Raw genomic sequence first — 16892 nt, 5'->3', positions numbered from 1 at the left:
CACCAAGGTTCTTCGTCCGGTGATTGAATGTCTGCGTTATCCGGGATGCGACTCAGTTTATTTGGATGACATTTTACTCATGGCGCAATGTCCCACGGCTCTGTCTCAACAGCTCCGCACAGCGGTCAAAGCCTGGGCTTTGTGATCAACGAGGCGAAATTCATGCTCGTGCCATCCCAGAAAGTAGTTTTCCTGGGGTTTTCCATCGACTCAGTTGCTTCAACTCTCAGCCTTCCTTCCCGGAAGATGACTAAAATCTGTCACGAGCTGAGGAGAGCTCTCAACCGGCACCAGCTCTCCCTCAGACAGATAGCCCACATCGTAAGTCTTTTTTCAGCGTCCATTCAAGCTATTTTCCCGGGCCCATTTCATTACAGGGCCTTGCAACGCCTCAAAGCACAGCACCTTCGCAAAGTCCTATCCTATTCTTAGAAGGTGTCCCTCTCTGCGGAAGCCTGGGAGGAGATACAATGGTGGCTTTCCAACATGTAAGCCTGGAATGGACTGGCGATTTTCGGTTCCGCGCCAGATATCGTTATCGAATCAGACGCCAGCCATTTCGGCAGGTTATACCATTGTTGACGGGTCTCCGGTGGGCGTATATCCCTTGGTCTGTCGCCTCCTTCAAGGCATCCCTCTCTCGCTACCACCTGAGCCTTGTTATTCTCAGTTTTGGGATGTTAACCAGGTGTTAAACCTATTTCTGCCTTGGCAGCCAAATAGGTTCCTCTCTAGGAAAGAGCTATCGGCGAAGTTGGCGATGCTTCTCTGCCTTATCTCATTCACAAGGGATTCGGATGTCAGAGCCCTCGATATTACCAGTAGAATTTTTTCTCCCACAGGGGACACTTTTACGATTCGCAGACGAACGAAGTCTGGAATAAGATCCATTTCTTATCCGGCCTTCCCGGACTCCCCGAAGCTATGTGTGGTTGCTTGCCTTAAAGCATATGAGTGAATGTCAGAGGAGTTCCGTCCTCCGGGGGAACAGCAATTGCTCATTGCGCTTAAAAAACCTCATAAGGGGGGCATGGCTAAGATGGCGGCTCGGTAGGACGTGATCCGCGGTGGCTCCCCAGACCTGATCCCCCGACAGGGATTTTTGCGGACCATCGCCCCGACCGAGCCGTCTACCGTTAGCAGACAGGGTCCTGGCAGGCTCCTGAGGCCAGGGAACCGTTGCTGAGGCTTGGAGACGGCGAGAGGCGCCGAGGAGCAGTGACACCGGGCCGCCGCCGGAAGGCGCGGAAAACACTGACCCGGACCCCGGAGTATGGAGGCCTGGTGTGGCCCCCCGCGGCCTCGCTGTTACGGGTGAGGAGGATTCGGGATCTCTTGTGGCATCGGCGGGGGCCGTGGAGTGCCGCCCTGCAGCATCGGACCGGGGGTCCGGCGGAACGGTGGCGGACTGAGCAGCGCCGGGTCCGTCGGCCTCCGGAGCTACGCAAGTCCCCGGCGTGGGCCTGGTGGGGGAAGACGCGGCCGGAGCCCAGGGTTGGCAGTAGAGGCTGGTTGGCAGCGCAGAGCGAGGCCCGTTGGGCGGCCACTGCACCGAGCGGACACTCCGGCGGGGGCCTGGAGAACCCGGGGACACACCAGCGGGAGCAGGGAGAGAAGACGCCCCCCGCGACGCACTGACAGTCTCCAAGGCCCGGGTGGAGGACGATGGCTGGGCCTTGCCATCTTGGGAGCGGAGGTGAGCAGCAAACGGAGGGCGGCCTGGGAGTAGCTGGGGGTGCGACTGGGCCCCCCCCCTGGCAAGAGAAGCACGCCCTACGACGGGGGTCCCCCACGGGGCCCCGCACAGAGCGACCCCACAGGCAGCAGCAACACAGGGCAGAATGAGGACGGTGGCTCCAGGCTTGTAAGCGCAGACTGCCGGTGGGTCCACGTGGGAGTGGGGCCGCGTCCGGCAGTGGCACACTTTGCCCACCCCGGGACATACCAGCACCTGGAGCCGGGTGGGGAGCGCGGAGGCCCGAGCCGGGGTCGCCCGGGCCACAAGGATAGAGCGCGGCGGAGCCTCGGGGACAGTTCGAGGAGGCGGCGGGCCCCGAGAGGTGGAGACCCGTGCCGGCAGACAGGGGCCTGGGAATCGTCCAGAGGAGCCGTGACTTGCAAAGCGCGCAAGAGGGGGCAACTGCATAAGGGCCTTTGGCAGAGGCTCCAGAGACATGGAACCTGACGGGGCGCGGTACCGAAGCGCGGCACAAGTAAGGGGGATCCCTCCCACCACACGACCCGAGCATACCAGGGAGTCCTGCGGTAGCACCCGGGGGCCAGACCGGGCAGAGGCATACAGCTGGGACTGGGTCCACCATGGCGACCAACAGCCGCAAAGGAAACCGCAACATCACGGAGATGTTGGCCAAAGGACCCCCCAAAACCGACAAAAGCCCTGACAAGTCGACTTTGCCCCCCCCCCCCCCAAGGGGAAGGATCTCCCAGAGGGCGAGACGCCGGCGACCAAGGCATTTATGGAGGCCCTCTTCACCTCCTTGAAAGAAGATATTCAAACTTTCCGGCAGGAAATGACTGGGGAATACAAGGAGCTCTGGAGGGATGTCGACGAGCTGGGGGAGAGAGTGGCTGCCAACGAGCTCTCAGGTCAAGCCAGAAGTGAGGAAATAGAACTCCTCCGGCAGGAGATCGACCACCTCCACGACCAGCAGATGGACTTCCAGACCCATACGGAGGACCTGGAGAACCACTCCAGGCGGAATAACATTCGAGTCCGGAACGTGCCGCTCAAGGCAGAGGGGGACGACACTGCGGGGTACCTACAAGCGCTCTTCCGGATGGTGCTGGGAGAGGAGGAGGACTTTGTGATTCGCATCGACAGAGCCCATCGGGTGGGCCCGGCCCGCCGGTCCCAGGGCCCCCACCCGGACATCCTGGCCTTTCTGCCGGACTACCCCTTGAAGGAGCGCATATTGAGAGAGGCACGTCACAGGCAGCCCCTCCGCTTCCAGGACCACAACGTGGAACTTTTTCAAGACCTAGCAGCGACCACCCTACAGAAAAGGAGGGCGTTTAGGGTTGCCACCGCCTTCCTACGCAAAGAGGGGGTCCCCTATTCCTGGGGGCACCCTTTCCGTCTCGTCTTTAAGTGGAATGGCACCCTCCACCAGTTGCGTTCCTTGCGAGACACCTGTGCAGTGCTGGGCATCCCCCACGAGGAACCGTCCCAAGATGACACAAGTGAACAACGGTCCCCTGGGGCCGCGTCTGGCTCCCCTGGGACGACAGGGGACGGCTGGCAGAAAGTGCGTAGAGACAGGCAGCGGAAGAAGAATCTCAAGCCCGACCCGGACACGGTGGCCCTGGAACAGGCCGCAGCGATCCACGAAGTATCTAAAGACACTGGCGCCGAGTCCTGAGTCGACTCCAGGGAAGGTCGTCATCAGCTAAGTTTTGACTCCTGGAGGGGGGAGGGTCGGGGGGCCTTGAGCCGCCACTGCCACACACCCACTCATTGACTCATTTACCACAGGCCTGGACTATCTAATGATTGGCCTGGGACTATGTTCTCCAGTTGTGTCTAGGGGGCGGGGGCGAAGGTTGGGGGGGGGGGGAGTTGGGGCTGGGGAGGGTGAGGGGGGGGCTCGGTGTGTTCACTCTAGGTTAGCGACAGGGACTCGGGGTAGGGCGGGCTGGGGGCTCGCGTCAGGGCAGGCAGGACGCCCATATCCCCATGGCTGTTGACAGCATACGCATCCTCTCCCTTAATGTAAAGGGGCTCAATAACCCTATCAAACGGAGGGCAGTTCTCTCACTCCTTGAGCGCTCTGAGGCCGAAATCTGTCTGTTACAAGAAACACACCTGTTAGCGAAAAATTGGCATCGCATGAAAGCAAGGGCCTTCCCCCACCAATTCTACTCCACGACCAACGAGAAAAAAGCGGGCGTAGCTATACTGGTGGCCAGACACTTTAGAGGGCGGGTGGGGAATAAGGTGGCTGAGATCAGGGGCAGACTCCTAGCGCACACAATACATATAGGCACCTCTTCCTTCACGTTAGGTTCCATTTATGCACCCAACACCAAACAAGAGGTCTTCTTGAAGGGAGCGCTGTCTGAGGCGCTGGCGGGCGATATGAGGCTTGTGTTGGTGGGAGGGGACTTGAACCTGGTTATGGACAATGAGCTGGACAGGTCCGGGAAGAGATTTGGGGACTCTGGGGCACTGTCGGAGGCTGGGAAGCAGTGGCTAGGGGACAGAGGGCTGATTGACATTTGGCGGGACAAGCATCCTACAGCCCCGGGTTACACCTTTTATTCACCTGTACACCACACATACGCCAGAATAGACCACTTGCTGGGCTCCGCGGACGTGGTCCCCATGGTTCAGGACATTGACATAACACCAGCGGCACTTTCAGACCACGACGCGGTGGTCCTTCACCTGACGGTCCCGCGCACACCCCCCCATAGAGGTAGGTGGCGACTCAGGGAGGGTCTGCTCTCCCGCCAGGGGGTGGTGCAACAACTGTCCCAAAGCATTACCACCTACCTGGATCATAACGACACCGAGGAGGTGACCCAGGCGACACTGTGGGGGGCGCTAAAGGCGGTCATCAGGGGCGAGATCATGGCAATCTCGGCGGCGGACAATAGAGAGCGCAAGGAACGGAGGCGGGATCTAGAGACGCAGGTCCTGGAGCGGGTTCACTGCCGGACGGGCGCCCCCCGGATTTGGCGCAAACTCAAAGCGGCCAGGGCACAATTGGCAAGTCTAGATCTGGACAGGGCAGAATATGCGGCGCTCCGCCTTCGCCACACGTACTACGTAGGGGGAGACAAGACGGGCCGCTTGCTGGCTAGCAAACTTAAGGCCAAAACTGTCCGCTCCCAGATCCCAGAGATACGCGGTGACGATGGCGACGAGGTCCGGGAGGATGACCGCATAACAGAGGCTTTCCGAGCTTTTTACGCGCAGCTTTATGCCGCAGACCAGGCCGTCGGGGAGGGCCTACCTGGAGACAATGGAGGTCACTGCTCTTAATGAATCGAACTCCACAGCGCTGGACGCCCCTTTCCCCTTGGAGGAAGTCATAGCGGTCATCGCCCGTCTCAAGCCCTTGAAAGCCCCAGGCCCAGACGGCTTCTCCGCGGGCTTTTATAAGACATTTTGCCCCCACCTGGCGCCGGTCCTCACGAAACTATTTAACTCGTTCGGAGGCCCAGGCTCGATCCCGAGGGAGATGTTAGAGGCGGAGGTCATAGTCCTCCCAAAGCCGGGCAAAGACCCCTCGCGCTGCGTGGCGTATAGGCCGATTTCGCTCCTCAACATCGACCTCAAGCTCTTCACGGGCATTCTGGCCTCCCGGCTGGGCCCTTGCCTACCAGGCATCATCGAACCGGACCAAGCGGGCTTCGTCCCTTCCCGGCAGTGCGCGGACAAAGCTAACTTTAACGCCTCTGACGCAGCACTGCTCTCGGTGGATGCCGAGAAGGCGTTCGATAGGGTCGATTGGAGATTCCTGGAACAAACACTGATTAAGTTCGGCGTGGGTCCCCGCTTCCGCTCGTGGGTGGCAGGATGCTAACTTCCCCAAAGGCGACCATCAAAGTCAATGGGGTTAGCTCCAAGCCATTCGACATCCAGAGAGGCACACGACAGGGCTGCCCGCTCTCACCGCTCCTATTCGCTCTCTATATTGAGCCGTTTGCTCAGCGGGTTCGGGACAACAATGCCATTACCGGGATCAGGTTCGGGGGCGTGGAGCAAACCATAAGCCTCTATGCGGACGACATCCTTGTGGCGGTGGACAGCCCGAGGATCTCCCTGCCGGCCTTCCTGTCGGAAATGACCGCGTTCGGTGAGGTGTCGGGCTTCAAAATGAATGTACAGAAGTCCGTTGTCCTGCCATTAGGCAGCAACACCCGGCCTGCCGACAGGGCATCGTTGCACATAGGGGGACTCGAGGTCAGCACCACCATACAGTATCTTGGGATAGACTTGACGCCGGCGACTGCCCAGACGGTCGACCTTAACTACGCTAAACTACTGTCACGAGTTCAGGGGGATATAGCGCGGTGGAAACAACAGCCGCTCTCGTGGTTGGGTCGAGTGGCAGCCATAAAAATGTCCCTTTTGCCCAAGATGCTCTACATCTTCCAGACTATCCCAGTCACCCCCCCCTCTGGGGATGCTGAAGAAGCTACAGGACACCCTGCACCATTATGTTTGGGCAAATAAACGGTCCAGGTTGCGGCGCGACTTGGTCACGAGGGTAGCGGCTGAAGGGGGCTTGGGGGTCCCGGACTTGAGGCGCTACTTCCAGGCGTCTCAGCTTAGATTCCTCCTGGAGTGGTCTAGGCCGACTTCGGAGAAGCACTGGTTGTTCCAAGACAGGACCATGGCGGGCCTGCCTCTTTGGAAAGTTCCCTTCCTGGCGCGTCCGGATAGAGCGCCGTACCTCAAGAAATCCCCTATCACCAGGACTCTTATGCAAGTATGGGATGCAACTGCGGTCCCGAGGGGCCTGACGACCTTTCCCTCCCCCATGACACCCCTGCTGGACAACCCGGCGTTCCCCCCAGGCCGGTCGCCGAGCTCGTTCCCTCAATGGCGACAGTCCGAGTGCCGCTCCGCAGGCCACTTGTTCGACACAGAAGGCTTTTTGACCTGGGACGCAGTGACGGAGGACTACACACTAGATAAGCCACTCCGCTACCAGTACTTCCAGCTCAGGCACTGGCTAACGCACGCCGATGTGGCGCCTCTGGCTAGTCGTCCCCTTACCCCCTATGAGCGATGGATCATGACCAAAACATCGGACACGAGGTCCATCACTGAACTATATCTAATGCTGTCCCCGCCTCCCCCTGCGGAGAAATCAACCGGGCAGAGGCGCTGGGAGAAGGAACTAGGGCGCACTCTTTCAGATAAAGAATGGAAAGACATATACTACCGTGCCCACCACACGGCCAGGAATACAGCTAGCAAGGAGGCGGTGGTAAAGATCGCCTATTACTGGCACCTGACGCCTGAACGCCTACACCAGGGGAACCCAGGCAAAGACCCCAAATGCTGGAGAGGGTGTGGACACACGGGGACCATGCTACACATTATGTGGGAATGCATCGAGGTGCGGGACTACTGGGAGGCTGTACTTAAAGATATAGACACCCACTTTGCCACTGACATTCCACGCTTCCCGGCCTATGCGATCCTTGGACTCCCAAACAACCTGACGTTCCCACTCAAGTCCATACGGGGGAAACAGATGGGATTGGCGGTGGGGGCAGCGTCCCAACATGTCCTGTCGCTATGGGGGACCACAAGGAAACCCACACACACGGGGTGGTTACACAGACTGTGGTATGTCATGGGGATGGAGAAGATACAGGCCTCGCTCACACAGACATCGACACTTTCAGAGAAATATGGCAGCCTCTCATCTCGCTGCTCTCCCAAGAATTTACGGAGCTTCCATGTCCGAAGTATCTCAGGGTACTGAAACTGGCAGAAGGGTTTCGAGACGAGACAGCCAGAGTGGAACACAAGGTCTAGCCTGACCCCGAATAGTCACTTCTAAGCGCTACAAGGAACACACCGGGGGGGGGGGGAGGGGTTGAGGAAGGGGGGTAGGACACTGTTGGGGTGAGTTGGGGCAGGTGGGGCTCTGGGGTGGGTGGTGGAAAAGAGTTCTGGTGGACACCGTGGGGCATGCCCCCCACTATGCGAGCATACATGAACATTTGGCCCCGTCTCGCATAATGGATGTACGGTTGGGTTCTAGGCAGCGTTGGAGACGGGTGTAGCAGCTTTGCCTCCTGTTTTCTTTGGTTCACTGTATGTATGCAATAGCTTTGTGGAACTCAATAAAAATATATTTGATCCAAAAAAAAACCTCATAAGGCGGTTTCTTCCCCCACCATTGCCAGATGGGTAAGTTGGGTCATGGAAGAGGCCAGCATTAGCCTTCAAGCCTTCGGTGCTCACTCGACCAGAGGAGCAATGTCCACTAAGGCATTTACCCTGGGAGCTCGTCTGGAAGACATTCTGAATGCAGCAGATTGGTCTTCAGACTCTACTTTTAAGCGGTTTTATTTTAAGCCGGTTATTGACATGGCTCATTTGGTGGTTGGCAAGCTTTAAACAGAGAAAGAAAGATTTCCTAGCTATCGAAACGGAAAGTTTCAATTCTATTAAGGACTCGGAGGCGAGGATTATCCCACCCAGGGTACACAGTCTCTTTGATTCCTTCCCACCCACGTACTATGGTAAGGAGCATGTTTGATTGTTATGATATCACTTGATGTTAGGAGCATGTTTTGATTGTTATGATATCCCCTTTTGTTTCTGTACATTTTGCTCTGCGGTTTTTGTTGCAGGCTTAGCCTTAGCCATGACTGTCGCTTATATTCTGTTTTGCGTTTCAGGCAATTCTGGTAAACAAGATTCATGAAGTCTCTGGACTGGCTGGCCTACAGCGACGAAAGAGGAAGATTGGGGAGTTAAAAGAGGACTACCATTACCTCGAAGCCCTGTGATTGGTGCAGAGAGCAAGTGACATTCTAGCCATGGACACTATCGTTTTCTTGTGATATTCCCGATGTTTCATGGGAATAGTTATTTGTTTTGGTGACTTTAAAATGGCTGCTGTCATTAAAGGAAAGAAAGATAAAGCACAATCCTCGCCTCCGAGTCCTTAAGAAAATTGGAGCTTTTCATTACGATAGCTAGGAAATTTTTCATTACTAAGAAAATCTCTAACAGGTATATGTAGCCAAACGAATATAAATATATCTAATTGCAGCTAAAATGCAAACTGAATCATTAAGAGTCTCGTATGAGGCAAGAAAGCTTGCAGGGACACTTAAGTGACAAGCAATAGAACAGAATTTCTTACAACGTTTGCTCTCTTTCGAAATCCTGCTTTGGACTTGGGAGTGTAATTTTAGGCATGCTTGTAGTACCAAAATAGTATGAGAATAGCTTGATACTGTGTCTATTTAGGGCATGTGCACTTTTGACTTTAGGGTCTAATAATTACTAGCATAGAAAATACTAGAAAGAGTATCAGTCATTCATTTAAAAATGAATACATTGGGTAATGTATGGTTTATTTACAAAGGCCACAATGTGCGTGTACAGCAATCAAAACATACTACAAAAGTACAAAGCCATCTGTATTAGTGAGAACTGTATCCTACATTGATGGTCTCCTCGTTGCGTGACTGGATATTTCGTAGCTGCTGCAGGTCATGTTCTTTTTCTCTCATGGACAATTGCAACTGTTGTAGTTTGACTTCCCTCTCTTCCACAGCACTATACTTTTCATCAACAGCCCGCTAAATGAGAAACATATTAAGCAACAAAGTTAAAATGCAAGAAATTATACGTCAATCAGAAAGCATGATATATCCCAATTGAATATCTAGAAGGATTATGTTATTTACCCTGTAAGGATTATTTACTTACCTTTTATCCTAGGTCTCATCCAGGGGTATACTCATCAAAGTCATAATCTATGAATAATCCCCGCCCATGTGCGGGAACCCGGAGCATATAGAAAATACATATACATATATTTGTGCATTTGTGAAAACATATACATGCAGCCTAAAATATTTCCAAACTGGCAAAGATGCTGAAAATTACATGGATTTGCATAAACACAGCTGTACTCTCCCAACCCCTATGGAAGAAAGAGAGCAGTAAACATTTGCATACAACAATGCTTCATTGCCATAGAAAAACCTGTAATTGCAGGCATTTGCCAGTAGGCTGCAGTAGAGTATAAAGAAATAAAGAAAGACTGACACCTTGCCTTTAAAGCATTAGAGTAGGCGTACCGTGCCTTTAAGACCTGAAGGCGACCCCCTGCTCCCATGATGCACCACAGGTGGCAGTTGGGTCAGTTCTTTTTGGAGGTCCATAACACCTGAGTAGATCCATAGTAACACCTCATAACTTTACGATAATGCTCGTCCGGGGAGGTGGGTGGGAGCTTATGACTTTGATGAGTATACCCCTGGATGAGAACTAGGACTACAGGTAAGTAACTAATCCTTCTCATCCAGGGGATACTCATCAATAGTCATAATCTATGAATAGATTAGCAAGCCCATACCCAAAGTCTCGACGACGAGCAAATAAGTATACAGTAAAACATGAATCAACATCACATTTAAAATGCAGTTATGCAAATAAATTCCTCAAAGAGGCCTGTCCCACTTGGGCATCGGCCTGTGCACCTGAATCTAGGCAATGATGGTGGATAAAAGTATGTACTGAACGCCATGTAGCCGCTTTACAAATCTCAGAGATTGGAATATTACGAAGGAGAGCCGTAGTGGAAGCTTTCCATCTAGTAGAGTGTGCATGAGGTTTACCCTGTAAAGCCTTATTAGCTAATTGGTAAGAAAGAGCTATACAGGAGACGATCCATCGAGAAATCAATCTTTTTGAGGCTGACAGACCGGTATTAGTTCACCCATAATTCACAAAGAGCTGGTCAGACTTCCTAAGTGGAAGGGTTTTTGCCAGGTAAAATTTCAGAACCCCACCGGAGATCTAGAGAGTGTAAAGACCTCTCCGGGGGAGTGGTAGGTTGAGGAAAAAATGTAGGCAGGGTGATAGACTGATTAATATGAAAGTCTGACACTACCTTGGGCAGGAAGCCTGGATGTGTCCTCAGTACCACCCTATTGGCATGAAACACTGTGTAAGGTTCCCTACAACACAGGGCCTGGATTTCGCTAACCCTACAGGCAGAGGTGAATGCCACCAAAAAGGCAGCTTTCCAGGACAAGTGCTGCTAAGAAGCCTTATGGACAGGCTCGAAGGGAGCACCCATCAGTTTAGTGAGTACGATGTTAAGCTCCCATGGAGGGGAGGGAAACCTCACTGGTGGAAAAACTTTCTTAAGCCCCTCTAAGAAATCGTTGACCACAGGCATAAGGAAGAATGAGATCTGAGAAGGCGACTTACTATAGGCTATGATTGCCGCTAAGTGAACCCTGATGGAGGGGTACTGCAGGCCTGACCTTGCCAAATGTAATAGGTAGGGTAGAATCACCTGCTCCGGACCGTGGATAGGATCAAGAGAATTGTTAAGGCACCAAATGAAAAATCTTTTCCACTTGAAAGCATAAGACTTTTTAGTGGAGGGTCTCTTGGCCTTCTTAAGAATGTTCATGCAGTCTGCCGAAAGGTCTAGGTGGCCATATTGGATGACCTCAGGAGCCATGCCGTCAATCGAAGGGAAGGAAGATTGGGGTGAAACACCCTCCCCTCGTCCTTGGTCAACAAGTCTGGACGGCAAGGCAGGCTCCGGTGAGGGACCTCCGACAGCTGGAGGAGATCCGGGTACCACCACTGGCATGGCCACTTCGGCGCTAACAGGATCATCCTGGTGTTGGTCTTGTAGAACGTCTGAATCACCGCCGGGATCAGAGGCAGGGGAGGAAAGGAGTACAGCAATGTCTGCGACCAGCTGATCAAAAGTGCGTTCCCTCGTGAGCCCTGTTGGGGGAACCTAGACGTGAAGACAGGGCATTTTGCGTTTGCAGCGTCTACGAACTGGTCTATATCTGGTACGCCCCATTGATGAAACACCTCTTGTGCGACCTCTTCATTGAGCACCAAGTCGTGCGCTTCTACGAAGTCTCTGATTAGGCCGTCCGCCTGAACATTCAGGATACCTGCTAGGTGAACTGCCACGATGGATAGATCTCTTACCAGGAGCCAGTGCGAAATGGCTTGAGCTTCCAGAGACAGAACTCGTGACCTGGTGCCTCCCTGCTTGTTCAGATAGAACATGGCTGTCGTGCTGTCCGTCTGAACTTGAATGTAGTTGGTGCGCAGAGAAGGGTAGAGGGATTTGAGAGCCAGACAGACGGCTCGGAGCTCCAAGACGTTGATGTGGTAGCTTCTCTCTACTTCGGACCAGAAACCTTGTACTTGAAGCTGGTCCATATGAGCACCCCAGCCTTGCATTGAGGCATCCGTGACCACTGTCTGTGATGGAGGAGGCCGATGAAATGGGACTCCCTGCAGAAGGTGGGAATGTTTCATCCACCATCTGATGGAGTCTCTGGCACCTGGATGGAGAGAATCCCGGTCTTCCCAGTGGCCGGATCTCTGAGACCATTGATCCTCGAGAGCCTGCTGAAGAGGCCTCATGTGAAGGCGTGCATTGGGCACGATGTAGATGCACGAGGCCATCGACCCCAGGAGAGACGACACTTGCCTGGCTGTGGGACTGTGTGTGTCTAGCAGGAGACAACACTTTAGGAGCATGGATGACAACCTCTCCTCCGAAGGACACACGCTTGCCTGCACGGAGTCCAGGGAAGCGCCCAGGTAGTGAATTCGTTGGGAAGGATTGAGCACAGAGTTCTTGAAGTTGACCTGTGCAACCCCAATGAATTCATCAGGTTGAGACAGAACGATAGATGGCTCTGAAGCAGAGTAGGCGTGGAGCTTTTTAGAAGCCAGTCGTCTAGGTAGGGATAGACTAAGATCTTTCGCCTGCGAAGAAAAGCAGCCACTACCGCCATGCACTTGGAGAATGTCCGTGGGGCGTATTTGAGGTCGAACGCAAGCACTCGATACTGGTAGTGATGACGTTTGATCTGAAACCTGAGAAACTTTTGATGCTTTACTGAGACAGGTATATATGGCACACATCCAGTCTCCCTGATGAAGATGCGGAAAGATCCGGTGCAGGGATAGCATACGGAATTTTTCTTGTTCAGCAGACGTAGGTCGAGGATAGGTCTGTACTCTGTACTCTTTGGCTACTCCTCGTTTTTGGACAAGAAAGTAGCGGGAGTATACTCCTTGATTTCTTTGCATGGGAGGGACCTCCTCTATGGCCTTTTTTCTGAGAAGGGTAGAAACTTTGTCCTTCAGCAGTTGAGTGTGGAATCGGGGAAGGTGCTTGAGTTGAGGAAATACCTGAGGTGGGGGGGACTTGAACCTCCGTGAGTAACCATGCTGCACAATACTCAGCACCCATCTGTCCTTTGTTATGGATCTCCACTCTTCCAGGTGACGAGCTACACTCCCTCCCACTGGAGTGGCGAACAGTTGATGAGGAAGCAACAACTCAGGGCTTGGGAGGCTGCTTGGAGGTGGACTGCTGTTTTTTGTTATTCCCTCTGCCTCTGCCAGGGCGTCTCTGCTGGAACTGAGATCTTTGCTGTATTTGGGATGACCACTGAGGGGTTTGAACCCCTATGATCGCTTGTCACCCTGACGGAAGCACTTCTTAAACTCTTTACGTTTTCCCAAACCCACAGCTTTAACCGTGTCCATTTCCGCTTTCATCTTAGTCATCTCGTCGTCAGCATGAGACCCAAACAGAGATGTGCCATTAAAAGGAAGGTTCAGCATCTTCTTTTGAGCATCCGCCTTGAGGCCTGTGAGGCGGAGCCAAGCCGAACGTCCTGGGCAGATTCCATGGGAGTAGCCATGAGCCGCAAGGTCGGAAGCATCCGCTGCGGCACTGATGACCTGGTTGGCTACAAGCCCTCCCTCCTGTAGGATCTCGGCGAAGTCCTGCCGGTCTTCCTTGGGAAGCTTCTCAGTGAAACGAGTGAGGGAGTCCCAGAGCGATCAGTCGTACCTCCCGAGCAAGGCAGAGGCACTGGCAACCTTCATATACGAAGCCTAAGTGTTGCATATTTTACTCCCGTATGAATCCATCTGCTTACTATCCTTTTCCGGGGGCACCGAGGATGAGGTGGAAGCAGAGTGGGATTTGATGGCAGCCACCGCGATGACTGAATCAGCTGGTGGATCAGTCCTGAGGAACAAGGGGTCCTCTGAAGGAGCCTTATACTTCTTGGCAATTCTGGATGGTATAGAACCCACCGTCGCAGGAGTAAGGAAGGTAGACATCGCCGGTTCTAGGAATCCGGGTACCAGAGGCAGCATAGGTCTGGGGGCTGTCCGGTGATGCAGGGTATCAAAGATTACTGTTGTGGGAGTGTTGGACTTGGGCCTTTTGGCAGGTACACCCCTAGACTTTTTGCCTTTAGCCTCTGGCATGGTGGTAGTGATTTTTAGGTCTCGGAGCACTTTAGCACTGTGGCCCAGTGTAAAGTGTGTGTGCTGAGATGACCTGCCCTCCCATAGGAATGCATGGTGGATATGTGTCCCCATGGTAGTCCCTGATGTGTGGGGAGTGCAGAGTCGAGTTTGGTATGTGCGAACTCTTGAGATTAAATGCTGCGCGATGATGTGCGCAGATTTATTGTGTCTAGTCTAGAAGTGCCACTTTTAGAAGTTGGCATGTCTGTGCAGTGAATGCGTATTGACTCTCTGGCTTGTGATTGGCTGGAGCTGGCTGGTGTGCCTGGCTCCAGGAGTAAGGATGGGTCTGCCCTGGTGGTGGATGAGGAGATCTGCATGTTTATGGCAGGGAGGAGTGCACCTGGGACCTGAATAGGGCTGAGCCTTTCCTCCACAATGCTGGCTCCACCCCCTGTGGTGCGTCTGATGTCCCTGGCCTGTCTTGTGAATAAGGAGAGGGGCTGAGCAAAACAAAGTGCTCAAGAACCAGTTGCATCTGGTTCTCCCCTTGCCTACACTGCTAAGACAAAGGATTTCTGTGTATAAGAGAGGGGCTGTGACCCCAAGTAAATGTTCTTGTTCTTTGATTGGAATCTGCCAGGGGCGTGCTGCTGCTGGAGCTCAGGGGAAGGATTGCCTCCCTGGGCTCTGCCCAGCCCCTGGATGCCTAGAGGATTTCTTGGGGACCCCTCTGCCTTGTCTGGGATGACTGGGGGACTGGGCAACACCTCTGTACTGGTCCTACTCGATCTGAGTGCGGCCTTCGACACAGTCTCCCATGAGATTCTGCTCCAAAAATACAGGGAGATCGGGGTCAGCGGCATGGCCTGGGCCTGGCTTGCGTCTTTTCTATCCAATCGCTCTTTCCAGATCCACGCCCCTACGTACCAGTCCAGGACTTAATCCCTCAGCAATGGTGTCCCCCAAGGCTCTGTTCTGAGCCCCACGTTGTTTAACGTGTACGTCCACCCTCTAGCCCTCCTAGCCAAAGACGGAAGATTAAAATGATATCATAAGCAGAAGACACGCAACTGCTATTCACTTTCTCAAATAATTCAGCCCAAGACCAACTGAAGTTCCGGGATGATGGCTTGACCATCTCAGATTGGATGGCGGAATCTTTTATTTTTTTATTTATTTATTTTTTTAGAATTTTTGATACAAGTTACAACCAGTGCAGCAAGTCTTCAAACCCCCCCCCCTTCCCACCTCCCCCCCACGGGCCAGAAGTACAGCACAATATAGAACACTTTTCAACAGTTTTCGCATGAAGTTACACAGCCATTTAGCCAACAACCCTGTAATTAGGGCAGGCGGCGTTTTAAGGGCACTGGATTATTGAAATGCTCAAAGCCTAGAATGCAGGGTTACCGCTTCCGCATTTCCCATCTCCCAGACTCCAGATGCTGAAACGAGTCTCGGTTGTCATTGCACGATTTTTTCCCAAAAGTTTTTAATACTCGGGCAGTCCCACGCTAAGAGGAGAAAATCAGCGTCCGGGAAACAACACCTGTCACACTCTGCAGTGGTTCTGAGACCATACCTGTGGAGCCTGGACGGGGTTTAGTAAATCCTGTTGAGAAATTTGAAGTGGACAAGCCTGTGCCATCCGTTCAGAGATATGCTCCTTGTGTTGGTGCAACAGTATTTCCAAATGTCATCGCCCAGCGTCATTTGTAAGTCTACTTGCCAGGCCAATCTCGCTTTAGTGTACGTATTTTACCTGTGTGATAGTGTCAAGGTGTAGAGGTGAGTAAGTAATTTTTGTGAGGTTGTGACCTTCGTGATATATGTGAGTTCCTTCACTTCCGGCGGCTCTGCCATGTCTCCCCCCAAGAGTTCTGCGCAAGCATGCCGCACTCTAAAGAAGTGGAATCTCGTCAGCAGGGACGGGTCCTCCTGATCTATCCACGCTAGTTCCCAAGTTTTAACCACCCCATCACATCACTAAATAAATTGCCTGCAGTCTCGATCCCCAGTTTCCGCATAGCGTCCAATACCCCCTTTTTGCGCAATGGGGCAGCCAGCGTACCCAATCGATAGGCATGCTGGGGGTGTATAGTAGCGCACCGTTCTGCCTCTGCAGGAGGTTGTTCCACGCATGTGTCGTAGCCGCAATTGAATCAAGGATTCCCGTGCGGCGATCGGCAGGTTCGAATATCATGTGTGGGAGGGTTAGCGGGAGAGCAAATAGGGTCTCCATCTTCAAGTGGGGTATGTCTTTGTGTCCGTGTACCCAAGTGTGAAGGTGTGCCGCCTGTGCTACTCTGTAGTACAATTCTAGGTCCGGAGCTCCCAGTCCCCCCATGCTGTATGGCAATGTAAGGAGCGACCACTTCGCCCGTGGTTGTCCGCCCGCCCAAGCAAGCCTAGTCAGTTCCCGTTGTAGTCTTTGAAAGAACGTTTTGGGGAGCACCATCGGGATGGCTGTGAATACGAAGAGGAATCTAGGGAGCACTACCATTTTCATGATAGCTATCCGCCTGATTAGGGAGAGTGGGAGTTTACATCATGCAGTCACGTCATCCTCCAGTCTACTAAAGGCCGTACCATAATTTGCTCTAAAGAGGGTCTCGGAATCCGTGAGAAGGTGGATCCCGAGGTATCTGATCGCGTCAGTGGTCCAGGTGAGCGGGTATTCCATGGTCGTGGGTAGTGTCGCTGGGGTCAGGGGAAAGGCTAACGATTTCGACCAGTTGACTCAAAGACCTGACAATGCGCCAAAACGTACCACCTCCCTCAACACAGATGGCAAATTATTTTCTGGGTCTCTAACATACAACAGGGTGTCATCTGCATACATTGAGACCACAATCTTATAGTTAGGGAAGCAGATGCCTTCGTTGCCGTGGTATTC

The 16892-nt window shown here is 53.2% G+C and overlaps 1 protein-coding gene across 1 annotated transcript in view; it reads right to left on the bottom strand.

The window, feature by feature from the left end:
- Positions 1 to 16892, bottom strand: part of LOC147748891 (myomegalin-like) — a 1575921-nt gene that overhangs the window by 992598 nt on the left and 566431 nt on the right. The window contains exon 12 of the mRNA XM_086928761.1: positions 9166 to 9303. Coding sequence (XP_086784887.1) covers positions 9166 to 9303 — 138 coding nt within the window. The remainder of the gene's footprint in view (positions 1 to 9165; positions 9304 to 16892) is intronic.

This window comes from Lissotriton vulgaris, chromosome 1_1 (assembly GCF_964263255.1).
Source record: "Lissotriton vulgaris chromosome 1_1, aLisVul1.2, whole genome shotgun sequence".
Classification (NCBI taxonomy): domain Eukaryota; kingdom Metazoa; phylum Chordata; class Amphibia; order Caudata; family Salamandridae; genus Lissotriton; species Lissotriton vulgaris.
The sequence above is the reverse complement of the archived record's forward strand: the minus strand, read 5'-3'. Positions and strand labels throughout refer to the sequence as shown.